A 19,342-nucleotide genomic window follows, 5' to 3' on the forward strand; every position below is an offset into this window, starting at 1 on the left:
CAGTGGTATCATAAGAAGTAGGTGAATGGGAAAATCAACAAATTGGTGTCTCAACTTCCAGGACAATGCACACTTTAATGTTGGAATGAAACCCTCCACCTCCCTCCTCAGGCCCTGAAAATTACAGGATAAAAAAGCTGTTCCTTTAGGCCAAGCACAGTGGCTCACGCCTGTAATCCCAGCACTTTGGGAGGCTGAGGGGGGCAGATCACCTGAGGTAAGGAGTTTGGACCAGCCTGGCCAATATGGTGAAACCCCATTCCTACTAAAAATAAAAAATTAGCTGAGTGTGGTGGCACGTGCCTGTAGTACCAGCTACTTAGGAGGCTGAGGCAGGAGAATCTCTTGAATCCAGGAGGCAGAGGTTGCAGTGAGCAGAGATTGCACCACTGCACTCCAGTCTGGGCAAAAGAGTGAGACTCTGTCTCAAAAAAAAAAAAAAAAAAAAAAGGCTATACCTTTAACCAGCTTCTCTTTAAGTATTTTATTCGGTATGACCTCACCCAGTTGGTTGAATGATTAAGCAACAAGGTCAATCAAATGCAATACTTCTCTCTATTAAAATATAATGGAAATTTTGACCATTCCATATTCAAAGAGCAAATACATTCTCACATTGACAACCAGATTCCATTGGCTTTTCCTGAAAGCAAAGTGTGACAGATGCCTTGGCTGTAATTGCCAATCAGCCTTTACATGGCAGCTGAAAACACAATACATCACTTTGATCTCCTTTGCTCTAAACACAACCACAATCAAGAAACCTGAACAAGAAATAAGAAATTGGCCTCATTTCCAAGAGCTGTCACTCTGTGGCACTTAAATGCTATAATGCATATTTTGCTCATATTTTTATTTCCCTGTTTGAGAGATACTCTGTCAAATACTTGAATGGTTAAACTTCATATGTGTGTATACATACATATACACATGTGTATATATGTGTGTATATACACATATACACACATATATGTATATATATGTGTGTATATGTGCATACACACACACATAAACACACACACACACACACACACACATATATATATATATATATATATATATATATATATATTTGGAGACCGATTTGGAAAGCACTTTTTATTACCATGTACAAAATCTGAACTGAAGCGCATTTAATTAAATACCACCACTGCCATTTCCTTTTCCAGTTATACAATGGAATAAAACAAGTTAAGATGTCTCATCCGATTTTGAAACAGTATTCAAAAAAGTTCTACTCACATTTTGCAGGCAGGTCGTAGCCACATGTGATTTTTGCATGTCCAGTATCACAGCCATTCAGGTTACGACATTCAGCTAGCAAACAGGGGCCAGCTGCTCTATGAATACAGCCATCCACTAAGGGAGAGAGAAGAAAGTTAGCTTATATGTGGCTTTTTCAAAAATTTTTTGAGACTGAGTCTCACTCTGTCGCCAGGCTGGAGTGCAGTAGTGCAATCTCAGCTCACTGCAACTCTACCTCCTGGATTCAAGCAATTCTAGTGTCTTAGCCTCCTGAGTATCTGGGACTACAGGTGTGCACCACCACACCTGGCTAACTTTTTTTTTTGTATTTTTATTAGAGACAGGATTTCACCACGTTGGCCAGGATGATGTCCATCTCCTGACCTCGTGATCTGCCTGCCTCAGCCTACCAAAGTGCTGTGATTACAGGTGTGAGCAACCATGCCAGGCCGGCTTTTGGAAATAAGTGTAAAGCTCAAGATGAGAAGAGGAAAAGAACGAAATTTGTTCTTCTTATAAATAACAACAGCCCTTGGAAGAAAACCCAGGGTGTCCAATGTTTCATACCCTAGCTTGCCTGTGTGTTTATGTGTGTCTGTGTGTGTGGTGAGGGGAAGGTTTATGTGGTGAACAGAAGTAGAAGGGTTACAGAAGTGATGTGCTAAACAACAGGTTCTCTGGGGTGGGAGAATCCTTGATATGTAGCATTTTCCCATTTCAGTGGTATAATTCCTTTCCCCATATCCAATTTTAAGCTATTAACTTGATGTCACTGAATACAGGGTTGGGAAGAAATGCTCACAATTTTCCCTCTCTCCTGAGCTGGTGAGGGTTGCCTTGAATACACCACAGGTTAGAGAAGAAAAAAGGTCAGAAAGAAACCTAGGAAGGCGCTCTGAAACATTTGTGCTCACCTCAAAGTGAAAGAGTAGAATTAAAGCTACCAAAATCAAAACCAAATCTTTTAGCAACTACTCCCCACAACAGAATGACACAAGCCTGATTGTGTTTCTGCAGGGTGTCTGACTGGGGGCCTCGCAAGGGTAGATTAGGTCTTGCTTAACACCCATAAGACCACCCCTTACCCTCACTTGGCAGGGCCTGAAGGAGAAATTCTGTGCCGCTCCGACTCCACCAGAGGGGCAGGCTTTGTGTCCATGACCAGCCTCAGCTCTTATCAGCTCTCTGGCTTTATACCAGGGCCCCTTTCACACCCAGGCATCACAAATTACCTTTTGAAAGCACAAGTTTGATGTCACTGGAAATTAAAACTCTCTATGTGTGAGTGCACACACTAAAAGACCACAGACATATAAATTAGGAAATTGAGAATTTGGGATATTAGTTGTTATTGAATGGGCCCTTTGGACAGGAAAAAAAAAAAAAAAGCAAGATTGCAAAATAAAGGAAAAGAGAGAAAACAATAGTAATCTGGAATGTGAAAGTAGATAGAATATTACAGGTCTGAAGACTTCTTCTCTCCACAGTTCGTAACATCATGCAATTGATCCTTACTCTTTATTATTATCATTATTATTATTTTAGAGGAAGCTGGATATGGGACAGGCTATTGGCACTCAGGGAAGTATAACTTGTCTAATGTCTACGTTGGCTTCTGCTGCCACTGCATGGCATGGAGGCCCCACTTTTGGCCCCACAGTTGTCTTAGGGAAACAAGATTATCTGGCCTTTACTACATCACCACTTGCATATTGGCAAAGTCTGACAATTAACCTGAACCTCAAAGACACTCACAATAAAATTAATTCGCTCCAGACTACACTAGACTGAGTGTTTCACAAACTCTAGGTTGAAATCCAGACTCTGAACATTAACTAGACATGTGATGCTTCAAGTACTGGTTTTCTTACAAGTCCTTATCAATAATGGTAGTATCTCACGTAGTTACAAAGTTAAAAGCCTATCGATGCCATAGACTGCAATACAGCAGTTAAAAAGAATAGGCCAGCTTTATAGGTAAACAGAGTCTTTCACATGAAAAGACTTCTCAGTGAAAATACCAGGTTTAGAAAAGTATATATAGTATGGTTACCATTTTGTTTACAACACTATACACACACACGTACATACACACAAACACACACACACACTAAATATACATATATGGGTATATATGTGTAAAAAATTATATATATGTAATGTGTATCTATATATTCAGCACACATATTTATGAAAATATATGTACCTTTGGTGATATGATTATGAGACTGGAAACAGGGTCAGACTACTGTAGAAGGGAAAAATTATGTCCTAATTTCTCTATATATGAATTTTTTTTACAAGGGCTTTAAGAAAAGTATTTTAAAGCAAATAATTTCTTCTTGGCAAAGAGATAGTTACTTTGCGAAAATAGGACTTGCTAGCATATTTAAACATACACTGTCTGTCAGATATTATCTGCATTATTTAGATTGTACCCTAATGCAGTTTGCAGATATTTAATTCTCAAAATTTTCATGGTTATCCCAGTATTCCTGACTGCATTTGGGCAATGAAAGTCTAGCTGAAGAGCTATTTAATAATAATGACTACAGCTTAAATGTATCAAATGCATCCACGTGCCAGGCAATGCACTAAGGACAACCTTATAAGGTGAATACTAATTTTATCATCTCCATTTCATAGGATCTTAGAAGACGTCAGTAACTTGCCTACATTCACAAAGTACTCACAATGTGATTCAAAACCCCAGATTCCTCTGATGCTGTAACCATGCTCTTAACCCCTATAAATTGCTGCCTTCTCAATTCCTGCATGTGGCATATCGAAGCATTATATTACATTATTTTTAAATTTCTATCCATTCTATTTTGACTTATAATGTACAATCAAAGGTACAGATTTTAAGTCTACAGTTTTGACAAGTTTTAACAACTGTGTGCATTTATGTAACCATGATGCTAATAAAGATACAGAACCTTTCCATCAACCCAAAAAGTTATTTTGTGCCCTTTCTTTTTTTTTTTTTTTTTTTTTTGAGAGAGAGTCTCGCTCCGTTGCCAGGCTGGTGGGCAGTGGTGCCATCTCAGCTCACTGCAACCTCCACCTCGTGATTTCAAGCAATTCTCCTGCCTCAGCCTCCTGAGTAGCTGGGACTACAGGCATATGCCACCACACGCAGCTAATTTTTGTATTTTTAGTGCTGATGGGGTTTCACCATGTTGGCCAGGATGGTCTCAATCTCTTGACCTCATGATCCTCCCACCTCCGCCTCCTAAAGTACTGGAATTACGGGTGTGAGCAACATGCCCAGCCTACTTTCTGCCCTTTCTATTCATTTTTCCCTTGCCTCACCCAGAGGGAGTTCCTGTTCTGACTTTGATCACCAGAACTGTTTTACCTGTTATATAATTTCAAACTTCATATAAAGATAGAGAGACTGCCTTCTTTTACTCCACAGAGTAAACATTTTTGAGATTCATCCATGTTGTATATATTTAGACTTCATTCCTATATATTTCTAACACTCCATTGTTGAATATGCTGTAATTTCTTTATCCCTTCATCTGTGAATGGACATTAGACTACAGTTTTTAGCTTTTATGAATAAATCTGCATACTTGTATAAACCATCTTGTGGCTATATGTTTTCATTTCCATTGGACAAATATCACTGAGTGAAATTACTAGGTAAGCATATATTTTATTATATAAATAATTAACATACAGTTTTCCCAACTGATTACTATGTTACACATAACCCCAGCAATGTAAGAGAGTTCAAACTGTGGCAATCTCTTGGTGTTTGTCAGCCTTTTTAATGTTGGCAATTCTTATGACTACAAAGGAGTATTCAATGCACATTTCTCTGGTATCTAATGATGTTGGGTATCTTGCCAAATGTATATTGGCCATTCATGTATCTTATTTTCGGAAGCATCTGCTCATGTCTTTTGCTAATTTTTGTCTTTTTATTACTGAGTTGTGATAAATCTGTTATTAATTCCATCCCAATTTTTAAATTTTCAGATATTTAACTTTTCTCATTCTTGAAATTTCCGTTTGGTTCTTCTTCTTACTATTTTCCTGTCACTCCTGAAATTTGCCATCTTCTCACCTACTCTATTTATCTTGTCATATAAACTCCTTAACAGATTTTACATAGTAATTTTAATGTCCCTGTGTGCCAATTCCATTATCTAGGTCAGCTATGGGTCTGTTTGTATTGACTCATTTTTCATTTGACTCTGGGATTCTTTTTATTATTTATTTGCATGTCTAGTAATTACTGATGGCATATTGAAATGTGTGTATAATATATGGTAGAGGCTTTAGATTCTATTATCTTCCTCCAGTGTTGAAGTGTGTTCTAGCAGCAGGTAAAATACTGTCAGGTAATATTGAAATTTTGTTAAGGTGGGTCTATTTCAGTTTTTCCTTTAGTTCTAGGAAAAATCCTTTAGTCCCAAGATATAGTCTTTACTCCTATCACGTGGGCCTTCTGAAGTTTCAATGGAAAATCCAATGTGTTCGCCAACCCCCTCTAATTTGGGGAGAACTAAAATTCCAAATTCTACAGACATACAATTAAGAAGCTGCTGAATTATTTGCTCAGTTCTTTACACCTTCTAGCTTTTATTTTATTCCTAGGCTTCTTAGAGTCTCTGTATATGCATAGACTCAACCAAGGATTAAAGAGGAATTTATTTGTAGATTTGGGGGCTAACCTATCTGTGACTCTTTCCTTTCTGGCATCTCCTCCTCAATTCCTATTCTGACAATCCTGAATTCAGTCCTTTGGTTTCCCATGCCAATAAACTATTGCTTTCTGTTTGATCCATCTCAGCCACTTACCATATGAGTTAAGGAGGACCCTCGGGGTCAAAGTTACGTGATCTCTTAAATGTGGATCTCAGTGTGGTTTCCTTATTCCACAGATAGAAGCCCTTTTAGTTTCAGCCTACTTTTAGTTACTTGCTAGTGCCAATAAACAATTTCTGTCGTTGCTTACATTTTGTCAAGAGTTTATGATTACTATTGGTAGGAAGGTCATGGCCATCTGATACATGTTAGTCTGTCATTACAGAACACTGGAACTATATAACACATTTTCAATCAGTTAGAACATGATCTCCTATTATTTCAGAGCTATATTTGTGGCCCTTGCACAAAAAAGATGTGTGGTAGAAAAAGGCAATGCTCCAAAGTATGTCTTTGAAAGACAAAAAGGTAACATCCCTATGTGTACAACTCAACATACAGGTTTAAAATTCTCTAATCTATTGTCAATTCTGTTGCCAGACTTGTTTTTCTAAAATGTGAGTCTGATCTTAATACTTCCCTACTAAAGTAATGTTTGTTATTCTTCATATCTTCCTTTGTAAAACACGAATTCCAAATTATGGTGTTTAGACCCTTCATAAATGTTCCAACTTATCCTCCCAATCCTCATATCATCCTACACCTTCTCCCCTCACGTCCTCTGATTTGGCCACACCCAAGACCTTGCCATTCTCTAGACAGCGTGACTTCCTGGGCAAGGTGCCCTCTATCCAGGCTCTATATTCCCTCCCCTTTTCTGCCTAGCAAGGTCTTTCCCATTTTTCAATTTCTAGCTCAAATGTTTTCTCCTTTAAGAGACCATTCAGAACTGGACAAAACAAATGTCTCTTTATGTTCTCATAATATTCTGGTGTGCACCCTTACTGTCATATTTATAAACTGTTTTCTAGTTATTACATAAACACAGCAGAATGCTTATTTGCTAAAAGTCTGTTCCCCTCCTTAGTCTCAGTTCCTTGAAGGAACAGGAGATGACTTATTCTTTTGTATATTCCCAGCTAATAAATGACTCTCTAACTGCTTAATACAGTTGATTTGGATTCAATTAAATTTGAGAGGAAAAGTCGTACGGCTTTTTTTTCTTGAGACAATACTGAGGAAGTGGTTAGTGTGCTCAAATCTAAGGAATTAGAAAGTAAAACATAAAGTCAAATACACAGCGAGTGTTGTCGTCACAAATCTGGTGATGAGGTTCTGTATTAGAAGCATATAATTCATTGAATCTGAAAGTTCACCCCCTTCTCTACTCAGATCTAGTGCAACGTGCAGAAAGCCTTGCCTTTTGGCTTCACGAAGGGTCAGAATAAAAAGACAGCAGGCTGAAAAGTGACAAGATGTGGAATACAACACAGTAGCACTTCTCACACCTACCCTGGGGAGGTGGACAGGGTGGAGACCCACGGTTTGCACTTGAGCCTGACACAGACTGTCTAAACCTAATCACCACTAAAAAATAAAAGAAAAAGAACAGAACCCAAGATCAGAAATCTAAAAGAGGGAAAAATGGAATACAATCTTCTAGCGAGCAATAGGACTGCCATGCTTCTTATCATACCAGAAATACATATCCTATAGGAAAAAAGACAACTGACCTCCATGAGTAAACAGAAAAAAAAATACACAGAATTTTTCAAGATGACTGCGGCTAGACTGCTGTTTGTTCACCAAAGCCCATTTGGTTTTTTTCCTGGGCTATGTTAGCAAAACAGTACTTCCCAACCATTCTTGTAATTTTAGGGGTTGTGAGACTGAGTCCTGTTTAAAGAATACGCGTAAAAGTGATATAACTGTTTTTATATCTAGCCTCTAAAAATCCTGCACAAGGTCCTCCACATGACCTTCCACTGTCTGCAGGCTGAATGCAGGGGCTCCAGGCAGGACGCCAATGACCCAGGAAATGGTACAGAGACCAGACAAAACGTTCCTGAGTCCCTAAATGACTGTGTGGAACAGAACCTCACTCCCACTTCCCATATTAGACTGTGAATCAGGTGATAAACCTTTATTATGTAGAACTACTAAAATTTGGGAATGCTTGCAACACCAGTTTCCCTTAACTAATATATTCATTTCTGTTGTAAATATCATGACGACAATTTTCATTCCACTGGATCACTGTTATTTTTTTTTTAACCTGTGCAAAAAATTCAGCTTTGATTACTAGAATGAATGAATTGATCAAGCACATTTCCCTAGGTATGTCTCAGTGTCCTCAATCATGCTGGAATCTGAAGACTTGGTGAGCACCCCAAACCAGGCTCTCCTACTCATTCAAATAGTTGTTTCTCCTACTTAGTGACTGAAACCAGACTAATAGAAGATTAAAGCTGAGGACCGCCTAAAGACTGCCAGGTCAGCTAGTATTCAGGTGAGCACTAAGGTCACTCACAGGGCTGCTCTTCGTCAGGACTGAGGGGTGTCCAGCTGTAGCTCATTCTAAAGGCTGGGCTTTCTGCTGTACTGACATACCTGTCGTTTACCATCCTGAGAAGACAGCCAAAATGCTTGCAGGCAGATGGTTAACTAAGGCAAGGACTTTGACTCCCAGACATATTTTCTCCAGTTATCTAGCAAAGGCTGAATTCAGAGGACTTCAGCCTATTAATTAGGCCATCTTAGTCAGCTTTCCCTTAAATGATAACCTAAAGAATTACACGGTAGAGGGTGGGGTAGAAAGAGGTTTCAGTTATGCGTGAGGAGGACTGTTGTTCCTTGTGTTAACATTACTTTGGGGCTTAGAGTTTGAGGATGTTATTACAGAATAGTCCTATTCCATTGTTTAGATGCCTAAAATAAAGGCAAAAGAAATAGGACATGAAACCACCTCAGTTTTTCTTTTTTTAACTTAAGTCTTATTTGGCCCCAGAGTCCTATCTGGCTCTCTGACATTCCTCAGGTAAAGCTCCTCATTTTAGAAGCAAATGAACAGGTTGATCCTGAAAAGAGAAAAAGCAATCTGCAAAGCATGGAACAGAAATTTATCAGGTACCGTACAGTAGTTAATGTAGAGCTATCAGAAAATAAAAATAAAAGAGAACCAAGACGGAGTTCTAAATACAGGTTTTGAAAAACACTAAACGCACCATTTAGTGAAATCCAGTTATTTTAGAAATTGGCCCTGTGGGGTCTTCTTGTCTTACAAAGATAATTTTCTGAACAGTTTTTAGCAAGGGAGATTTTGGATTTCTTGGATTTTCACATATTCATTTGATCTTCTTTTGTAAATAAAAGATGGTAACTTAACCAAAGAGCAGCCACGTAAATCACATTAGCCTAAAAAGTAAGAGGCTTCTCTCATTGAAAATATATATCTCTTAGAAGCCCAAGAGGATACAACAGAGTTCTTTAAAAATCAAATCAGCCGGGCACGGTGGCTCAAACCTGTAATCCCAGCACTTTGGGAGGCCGAGGGGGGTGGATCACAAGGTCAAGAGATCGAGACCATCCTGGTCAACATGGTGAAACTCCGTCTCTACTAAAAATACAAAAAATTAGCTGGGCATCGTGGCGCATGCCTGCAATCCCAGCTACTCAGGAGGCTGAGGCAGGAGAATTGCCTAAGCCCAGGAGGCGGAGGTTGCGGTGAGCCAAGATCGCGCCATTGCACTCCGGAGCGAAACTCTGTCTCAAAAAAAAAAAAAAAAAAAAATCAAATCAACATAAATTTGTTAGACAGCTACCTTACACAAAGCATTCTGAAAGAAGCTGTAGGGAAATTAAATAATAATAATGCCACGTATTTTGAAGATGTGCTCTGTGTCCACTGGTATGCTAAGTGATTTGCAAGCTTTCACTTTTTAAGAGGTAGTGTTATGAAGTAGAAAGAGGATGGTTAAGGTGTCAGCAGAGATCTGAATCCTAGTGCTATCATTTAAACCTCTATTTCTTGATTTTCTTGTCTCATACCCATAGGACCTTCACTCAAAATCATAGGATTTTCGTGAGTGAATTGACAAGCACTTTTAATAATGCCTGGCATAGCAAGTATGCAATAAATTTTGGCTATAGTATCTCACTTAATCATCATAAAAAATTTTGAAAGAAAGACTTCACTAGGATCACTACTTAATAAATAAAGAGGCAGAAGTTAAGTAATCACTGCAAGATCATGTAGCAGCTGGGGTCAGAGCCCAAGTTTGCCTGAACTTAAAGTCTCTGTTATAAATCCCTACTCTATTCTACCCCCATTCATGCAAAGAAGAAGGGAAATATATGCCATGGTTTCTTTCCCTGGAACCCAAATGAATAGGGCGGAAAGCTCAGAATCATGTTTTCACTGAAATTAAAAGTAATCTATAACATACCAAGTACTTTAGTATGTAGAATACTTCTTTTAATAGATTGACAAATTTTATGGGATGTGTCACATGTTAATGCACTACATTTTATAAAACACTTTGACAAAATTATCACAAATTTAATTTGCAAAATATTTTGCAAGGTGATCTTGGGCTTTATTACCTTTTCCATTTTATTTTTTTATTTTATTTTTTTTAGATCGAGTTTTGCTCTTGTTGCCGAGGCTGGAGTGCAATGGACTGATCTCGGCTCACTGCAACCTCCGCTTCCCAGGTTCAAGCAATTCTCCTGCCTTAGCCTCCTGACTAGCTGGGATTACAGACACCCACCACCACATCTGGCTAATTTTTTGTATTTTTAGTAGAGACAAGGTCTCTCCATGTTGGCCACTCTGGTCTCAAATTCCTGACCTCAAGTGATCCACCCGCCTCAGCTTCCCAAAGTGTTAGGATGACAGGCGTGAGCCACCGCACCCAGCCACCTTTCCCATTTTCCAGTTGAAGGAATTCAACAAGTTCAAGAACAGATGACTTGTCTAAGATCATCCACCTAAGTGGCAGATGTGAATTCAGATTTTATATCCCTAAAATTGTGGTCAATGCCACCGTGGGAGCCTGGTAAAAATGCAGTGAAAACCCAGAGTCTGCATTTCATAATCTCTGCAAATAATGGAGACACACACTGCCAACTGAGAACTTTGAGAAGCTTTCCTCCACATTATCTTGTTTTATTCACACAGCTCCAGAGCGTGATGAGCAATTGAGCCCTGTGGTAAGTGATCTGAGCATTCACTGGACACACGAAACCATGAGTCCTGACTCTCATAAATCAGAAGATCCTCTAAATTTAATTAAAGCCTTGCTCTCACATTCCCCCACAAGTCCTAATCAAATATCCAAAGAGGAAGAGTCCCTACCCTTAAAAGTTTGCATTTAAAGCAGGCAGTATTAACTGGAACTAGAACTAAACTTAATGGCAAGTAGGATTTTGATTAAACACTTTCACTCAAAGCTATACATGGGAATCATGAAATATCTTGGGCATGAGGAGATGCTTGATGCACAGTCTCCAAAGTGAGGATACAAGACATTCATATAAAGGATTAAAAAATACACTCAAACTTTTATTGATACTTACAATTTTTATCTAAAAAGATAAAAATGAAGTTTGAGTTTATTAATATTTAATACAGAGATTAACAGCAGCGCTTGTGTATAATTTATAAGCAAACATACACATACATATATGTTCCCAATATTTGTACTGAGAGAGGTACACAATTAAGAACATTTGGAATCCAGAGGTCTGGTAACTAAAAGGGCTTGAGAATCAAAATGCCAATCTCTGTCACTTAGAATTTCTGCATCTATATAATGGGTATAATATTAGTATCAACCTTGTAGAGTTCTTACGAGAATTGAATGAGATAATGTGTACAGTGCTTAGCACACAGTGCCCGAATAAGTGCTCAAAGAATCTTACTGAGGTAGACCTTTTGTAAAAGCTGCAGCAATTACTTCCTTTTTTGTAACCACGCCCTTGGCCATATGACTCTGCAGCTCCTCCCATCAAGATATAGAATCTAATTCCCCACCCCTTGAATCTAGGCTGATCTCATGACTTGCTTTGGTCAACAGAATGAGGCAAAAGTGACTCTGCCTGTACTAGTCCTAAGTCTCAAGAGGCCTTTCATGCTTCTGCTCACTCTCTTGAAACTCTGCTCAGCTCCCATATGAACTAGTCTAGGCCCGCTAGCTAAAGGATGAGAGATGATGGGGACGGGATTAAACCATCTCAATAGAGGTCACCCTAGACTAGCCAGCATTCAGCTTTCCTGGCAATTGGCCAGACATATGAGTGAGCCCACGTAAGAGAAAAAGGACTGTCCACCTTTATGGTGAACCCATAGAATCAATAATTAAATAGCTATTGTTTTAAGCCACTAAATTTTGGAAGTGGTTTATTATACAGATAGTCATTATCATCATCATCATCATCATCATCATCATCAGAAAGCATACAAAGCAAGAATCCACCTCAAAGGAAGACACAAAAGAATAAGGTTAAATAGCTGTCCTAACTCCTTTGGGAGGAAAAACAAAATAGCTAAAGTAATCAGGTGAAAAGTGGATTCCATTAGAGGTCACCTATAGCCTGCATGAAAGATTCATTTGTCAGGTACTGAATAGCATCAGTGTTTCCTTCAGGGAGCAGAAGAAATATCTGTGAGAAAATACAACTCAGTGACAAGGTGATCTACATCTTGAAGCTTCACAGATGTGAGGAATTTCGTTAGGTTATTTGAGACTGCCTTGGGCTGACTTAAAAATTACCTTCTGTTATGAACCTCTCATCTTGTTGGTCAATTTGAAGATGAGATCTGGGCCGTGATCCCAGGAGAAGATAAGTATAATAGAATAAATATTTACACATTTTTAAGATCAGGAACCTACAGCAGTTTTTAGTTATGGGTAACACACTAGCATTCTTCATCTCAAATCCAAAAAACATAGGGACTGATCTTTAAAATCCGGGAGATTCTTCTTTCTCCCAGACTCTAAGATCTAAATAATAGGCAGATACTCAGGAAACAATGACTTTTATTTCTCTTTTTGAACTTGAGGTAGCAAATGAGGAAAAAACAATGTTTCCCAGACATGTTTACAGTAGACCCTTAAAATTTCTTGGAAAAATATGAAACCATGACTCATAATTAGGGTTGAGAGCAAAAATGTCAAGCTGATTAAAATCCTGCTCAGAGTATGATAAAGATGTATTTTCCTGAGGCTAAATTCATAGTAAACAAAATATTTTAAGACCTAGTTCATGCATTTTCTTCCACATATGCATAATCCCAATTTAAAAAGCAATTCTAAATCAAAGAAAATATCGTTATGACATAGATCGGTGGTTGCCTACCTACTATCAATTCTCACTTTTCCTGCTAACAGAATCCCTGTATTATTGGATAGGCTATATGTCCAGTTAGAATCTATGTTTATCAGCATCTCTTTCAAAGATGAAAAAGATGAGCGACCAATTTAGATGGAGGTAGATGCCACTGGGTGGGCTTCCAGGGAAGCTTATTACAAAGGGCTTACTCCCCCAGCAGATCTTTGTTATTTATTTAGTTATTATTTATCATTATTGGTTTCCTATTCATCCATCTTCCTGCTTAAAGAGTAGCACATGGTGGTAAGACTTCAGCAGCCACCTAGTAAGCATGAGTGTGCTGCCTACACTATGGTGTAGAAAGAACAGTGGGGAGGTGTCTCAATCTCTGACTTCGTCTGTAGAAGAGTCACATTAGCACTTAACTATTTCTCATTCGATGAGAGAAAACATTTTTTTTCCTTTAAAAAATGAGTTTATGTTTTGTGTAAGTCACTATCTAGGATACAGAAGGTGTTTCTGTAACTTGAAGCCTAATGCCATTTCGAATGTTACAGGCATATATTCTCATTTATCTGAGATATATTCCTTGACATTCTGGATAAGAAATTTCTCTTTGGTCGTAACAGAAGTGTTAAATTACTGGGAAATTCTGAGCTGACAAAACGTTGTGAAAAGAATGCCAGAATGGGAAAAACCCCAAACAGTTCATTGAAAGGTCCAGGGGAGTGCTGACCACACCACTGAAGAAATGGCGGCTGGAAAAACCTAGAATGTGCCAGTCTGGTAGCCATGTGACCTTAAGATTGCTTATATTCTGTCAGCTCTCACCAGGGGAGGATATTACCATCAAAAATAAGGCTGAATTTACTCATATTAGGTACTATTAAAGGATCCAGAGAAGAGAATGAAGATCATATTTTTCTGGTATTTGAGAGAGACAGTCTGAATGAGGAGTGAATTTGTCATCAGAGATGACAGGGATTTTCAGGCAAAGAATATACTAGCTGGTGAAAATGGTGCTGTAAGATGTTAATAAATTAAAGACATCTCTAGTATTCTGAAGAGTTCTCAAAAGCTCGGTAACATACCTTTTTAAAAACAATTGGGAAATTTACTTGAAAATAAAAAGCACACCGTTCTTTCTCAAGAACATCCTCATTCCTCTATCCAGACAGAGACCCTTCTCAGGGTCAGGTCCTAACATTATATTCCTTGAAAGAATAATTCTCCAAAATAATCTTCAAACCCATACTTATGAGAGTCTAAGCAGCAACGAAAATTTTGACCTCAAGGAAACAGGAAACGATAGGTATATTTGCAAGGCACACATTGTGCCCTTGTTTCTGTGAAAGTCTCCTTCAGAGACCAGGTCGAGCAAAAGTACAAGGGGAGGGAGATGTTTCTCTTTCCAAAAAATAAGAAATGAACCAATGTAATGGTTCCTTTTCTACCAAAAACGTCCCAGTGGCTGGGGACACAAGGTCAGAACTGGGGATGATGTAGGTCAATATGAACAGGTGCCTCTGAGACAACCTCATTTGTTTCATCAGAGAATGAGATCTACGGAGAAAGATAATCTTTCCTCAAGGAATTTAGCTTTTAAACTTCAATCGTGTTATAGAATCTCTTCTCCTAATTTTCTTCCTACAAAGAAGTAAATATGTCATTTTATGGCTTATACCCCATCTGCTCCAGGAAACACTAATGGCTTTAGGTAAGATGATAAAGGATTAAAAATATTAAGGAGCAAGAAAGAAATCACTCTGAACTTTTATCTGGGCTTCTAAAGAAAAACGATTTTTAAAAACCTGTCTGTGTATGGGTATTTGCAAAACTATAAAATCTTGACACATACAAAAGATAATCTGTTTTGGCAAATGTTTCACCATTCACTCTGCTTTTCATACTTTTAAAAGGACTAATGACTCTGTATCTGTAACTCTGGAGAGGAGATGACCAATAAGAAGCCCCTTTCTTTAAACTACACACATAAAGATGACATTTATTGCCCCAATCCAAACATCGACTTTCTTTCTTTGCATTATTTGTTAAGAGGAGCTTTAAGAGATGATTATCATATGAAAAAATAACTTAGGAGCAGAAAACATCTTGGTCACTTTGCCAAGCAATAAAATTATTCTTTTTGACATTTTTTTCTGATTAAGAGCAAGCTGGGCTTTACTTAATAAAGACTATTTTTTTTTTTTTAGCAGAGAGCTACTTATTTTCCGCAGTTCACAACTTGATTCTGTTTTTCATAGGAAAAAAATCATTCAATAGGGCTCACAGTTTATAATTTTGATGAAATTTTACTTTTTGTTACAAAAAAGTATTTGTGTGTAGATGAAGATTTTGCCCTTATAACTTTCAAATTTTCATGGAAATATGCATGAAAAAAATTCTGAAAGAGCAAAAAAAGCATCCCATATCAAATTAAATTTTAGCATTAAACATTTTTTAATATATACTGAAATGAGAACATCATGAACAGTGTCACATGTGATTTTTATAACTAAACTTGTATCCCCAGGTACTCATTTAAAATTTTTCTAAATTAATAGGTTGAGACATGTTTTTCCTTAAGAAAAATTCATTCTAGAACTATTTCTTTATGTAGAGAAAGTAGCCACTTGCCATATGGAACCTATAGGGGGATCTCAGTATGAATCAAACGTGTAGTGAACTTCCAGTCCCCGTACCCCAGGTCCGTGTTGTTTGAATGTCAGTGGGGCCCCACCTCCATATTCAAAGATGCACTTCTCCTGCAAGGCTGCTACCAAAGAAAAATACATTTACAGAAGTAAATGGAGCAAATTATCCAGTTTTCTACCCCTTATTCCAAATCCAGGCCCAGTCATCAGGTCCAAAACTATGGTCTCTCATGGACGACTCTCCCTCTAAATCTATTTGTTCCCTCTCTGAGACACTGGGGTTTTCTCTTCAGAATGGTAGCTGAAAGGATGCTACACAAAGTTACACAAAGTTTTATGCTAGAGAAGCATTTATGCATTTATTTAGTGAGAAGTGAGAGGTTTTTTTTAGGGGAGGGGGGACAGGGTCTGGCTCTGTTGCCCAGGCTAAAGTGCAATAGTACAATCATAGCTCACTACAACCTCGAACTCCTAGGCCCAAATGATCCTCCTGCCTCAGTCCCCAAGTTGCAAGTAGCTAGGACTACAGGAGGGCACCATGATACCCAGCTAATATTGCCATTTTTTTTTTTAGACATGGGGTCTTGCCATGTTGCCCAGGCTGGTCTTGAACTCAAGAGATCCACCTGCCTTGGCCTCTGAAAGAGCTAGAATTACGGGTGTTAGTCACCACACCCAGCTCTGAGAGCTTTCGATTAACACACTCACCCACCACAAATTTAAAATACGGGACAGAACGAGCGGCAGTGGCTATGGGAAAGGAGAGAGTGGGTTCTTCTGTGTCCATAAAGAAAGTTTTGTTCATTCTTCAAGTGCATAGAAAAGAGATTTCAGAGAGGATAAAGCTACGGCTTGGATAATCCTGCAGCTCATCGAAATGTCTACTTCCTTTTTCCCCAGCGGAACCATTTTGCCCCATCTGAAATGCTTGTGTGTGAAGTTAAAATGAGCCACATGTGCTCTCCTCCACAAAGGAGCCCTATATTTAACACAGCACACGCATCCAACACCTCAAACGGTTTTGAAGAAAGCTGTGTTTATTATGTGGGCTTATGAAATAAAAAATACAAACTTTCTCATCCTAGAAAAATATGCAATGAAATTTACAGCCAAAATAAGGAAGCTGTGCATAATGTAACACTTGGCAAGAATTTTAATCAGTGGACTGGCAATACTTCAGTTCCTTTCAAGACATGTCTGAGCTTCCTTAATTTAAATACCACACACTGGATCTAGGGAGAATATTTAGGAGACATTGAGATTTCTACAGGAGTGCTGGCTAGCAATGCAAGCTGAGAAGGGAGCTCTGTTGACATGCTAACAGTTTCAACCTCAGGGAGTGAATGATCACAGAGATAGACAAGCTGTTATTGCAGAGCAAAACACCACAGATTTACATTATGATAAGGTATTCCAGCCACACTGCTTTACTTTGAGCAGGTAAAGAATTTTCCAGGAATCAGGCTGACTCCGTTTTGCTATAAGGAGCATGGTATTGGACCTTGTCAGAAGTTTTCAGACAGGATTGTTGTTTTCCCAACTGGAAAACTACAGGACTATCTAGTAGCCTTCAGTTCCCCTGCAGCCTGACAGCAGTTCAAACAAGTTGAAAGTCAGGTCACATAATGTGGACCCAAAACTGACCATCACAGAAAGAGTTATAATGTGATAAAAAGCTCTGGGTAACCTATTAAATCCATCATTCCTGTCAGGATGAAACAAGAGCAATCCTGCCTCCATAGCTGCAATTTTTAAAGAATCCACTAAGAAAACATTTCATCCCTCTGCTATCTGAACAACATTTTAGTAATTGGTATCTAGTATATCACACAAAATCTCTAGAACTAAAATGTTAAGAAAAGTGACTCAAAAAGTCAAAAGCTGGGGACATAAATAATACAGTGTTTAGACTTAGCTGTGTGTGTCACTTGTATGAAATCTCTTTCTTTAAAAAAATAAATACTCTTTTAAATATTTAAATGTTCCTAAGTTTGCAAATGAAACAAAGTCTGGAAACACAAGATGTTGTTTAAAAATATTCTACAGTGACTCAGTACTTTGGAAGGTAAATGAGGGATGCTGGGGACAATTTACCCTAAGCTCCGTTACACAGAAATCAAAAGTCAAGGAATGCAGAAAGTCCCCAACTCTCCCAAAACTTCCCTGCTAAGAATGTTTTCAGAAGTTAATCCAGAAATATACTCTGTTTGGAGAAAATACTGATTATTTGTATACAACAGTATTTTTTGCTAGGTAATAATTTATAAGCTTTATATTATAAATATCTGGAGAAAGTTATTATTTGGGGGATTTGCCCTGTTGTAAGCTCTGGGAAACCAGAACTTGGTAAGAATATACTTGGGGCCATCATTGTTTCATCAATCATACGAAAGCATATTTGCTTCTTAATCCTTGAGGGGAGGAGCAGGAGGCTGAGATTTCTGCAGAGCCGTAAAACTATACTTCATGGACTATGTGGTCCTAGCTTGCGTTAATCTCAGCCCTGTAGAAAAGGAACCTGAGTTTCTTTCAAAAAGCATGTTTAAAAAGGGCATGCCTCCAGTTAGCAAATAGCATAATGACAATCTTGATAGTTTCTGTTGAAAATGAATATTAAAACTGGTGAAAAATAGCAGTTTATTACTAGGAGGCTGAAGAAAATGGTACTTCCACATTCATATGGAGTGCATAACGCTTCTCAATCCAGGGAGAAGGTAAATGGACATGTTTTTGAATGGGAAGATAAAAGTGCCCTGGAGAATTTGAACCACATTCCAGTGGCTGTGGAGGAAAATGAAATTCAAAGGATGGATACATTTAAGTTAATTATGCTAATAAAGATGGGTTGAGGGAAAAAAATCTAATACACTAATTTAGGAGTATGAAAATAATTCTACTATGGTTGAACTTAGGTAAGAATGGCTTGACAATTAAAGGAAAATCGCAAGACTTAAGTAATATAAAATCAGCAGACATTATAACCGTGGGACCTAGGCATTTCCAGCTAAGGAGAGAGAAAAAAACCAATTGGAAAGAGGTAAGAAAAAAGAAGATAACTATTACTTTTATATATTTCTATTCACTAACTAAGAAATGCTTTAAAATGCAATTCATTAGGTCAGAGCTTATCATTTTTTAAAATCAGTCCCTAATTCTTTGTAAACTTTTCTACTTCACCCTTCTTCACCCAACTGCAGTTAAAAAAAAAAAGAAAGAAAGAATAGAAAACTGTTCTTGAAATCTTAACTGGCAATAGCCCCCTAACTCTTCCACCAGTTACTTCTAGTCACTAAGGACAATGAGGCGCAATTCAATAAGTTACTCTATTACATCATTCATTCACTCTTTAACTTAACAAAGACTTCCTAGGCACCTCTTGTGTCCTGTGTACCACTAACCATTGTAGACAGAAACAGAAAGAAGATACAGCCTTTAACAAAACGGCATCA

General features: G+C 38.1%; 1 protein-coding gene across 1 annotated transcript in view; it reads right to left on the bottom strand.

The window, feature by feature from the left end:
* Window positions 1–19,342, bottom strand: part of MACROD2 (mono-ADP ribosylhydrolase 2) — a 2,026,697-nt gene that overhangs the window by 1,328,313 nt on the left and 679,042 nt on the right. Inside the window, exon 5 of the mRNA XM_039479347.2 lies at window positions 1,243–1,359. Coding sequence (XP_039335281.2) covers window positions 1,243–1,359 — 117 coding nt within the window. The remainder of the gene's footprint in view (window positions 1–1,242; window positions 1,360–19,342) is intronic.

The sequence above is a fragment of the Saimiri boliviensis genome, chromosome 9, assembly GCF_048565385.1.
Source record: "Saimiri boliviensis isolate mSaiBol1 chromosome 9, mSaiBol1.pri, whole genome shotgun sequence".
NCBI classification, from domain to species: domain Eukaryota; kingdom Metazoa; phylum Chordata; class Mammalia; order Primates; family Cebidae; genus Saimiri; species Saimiri boliviensis.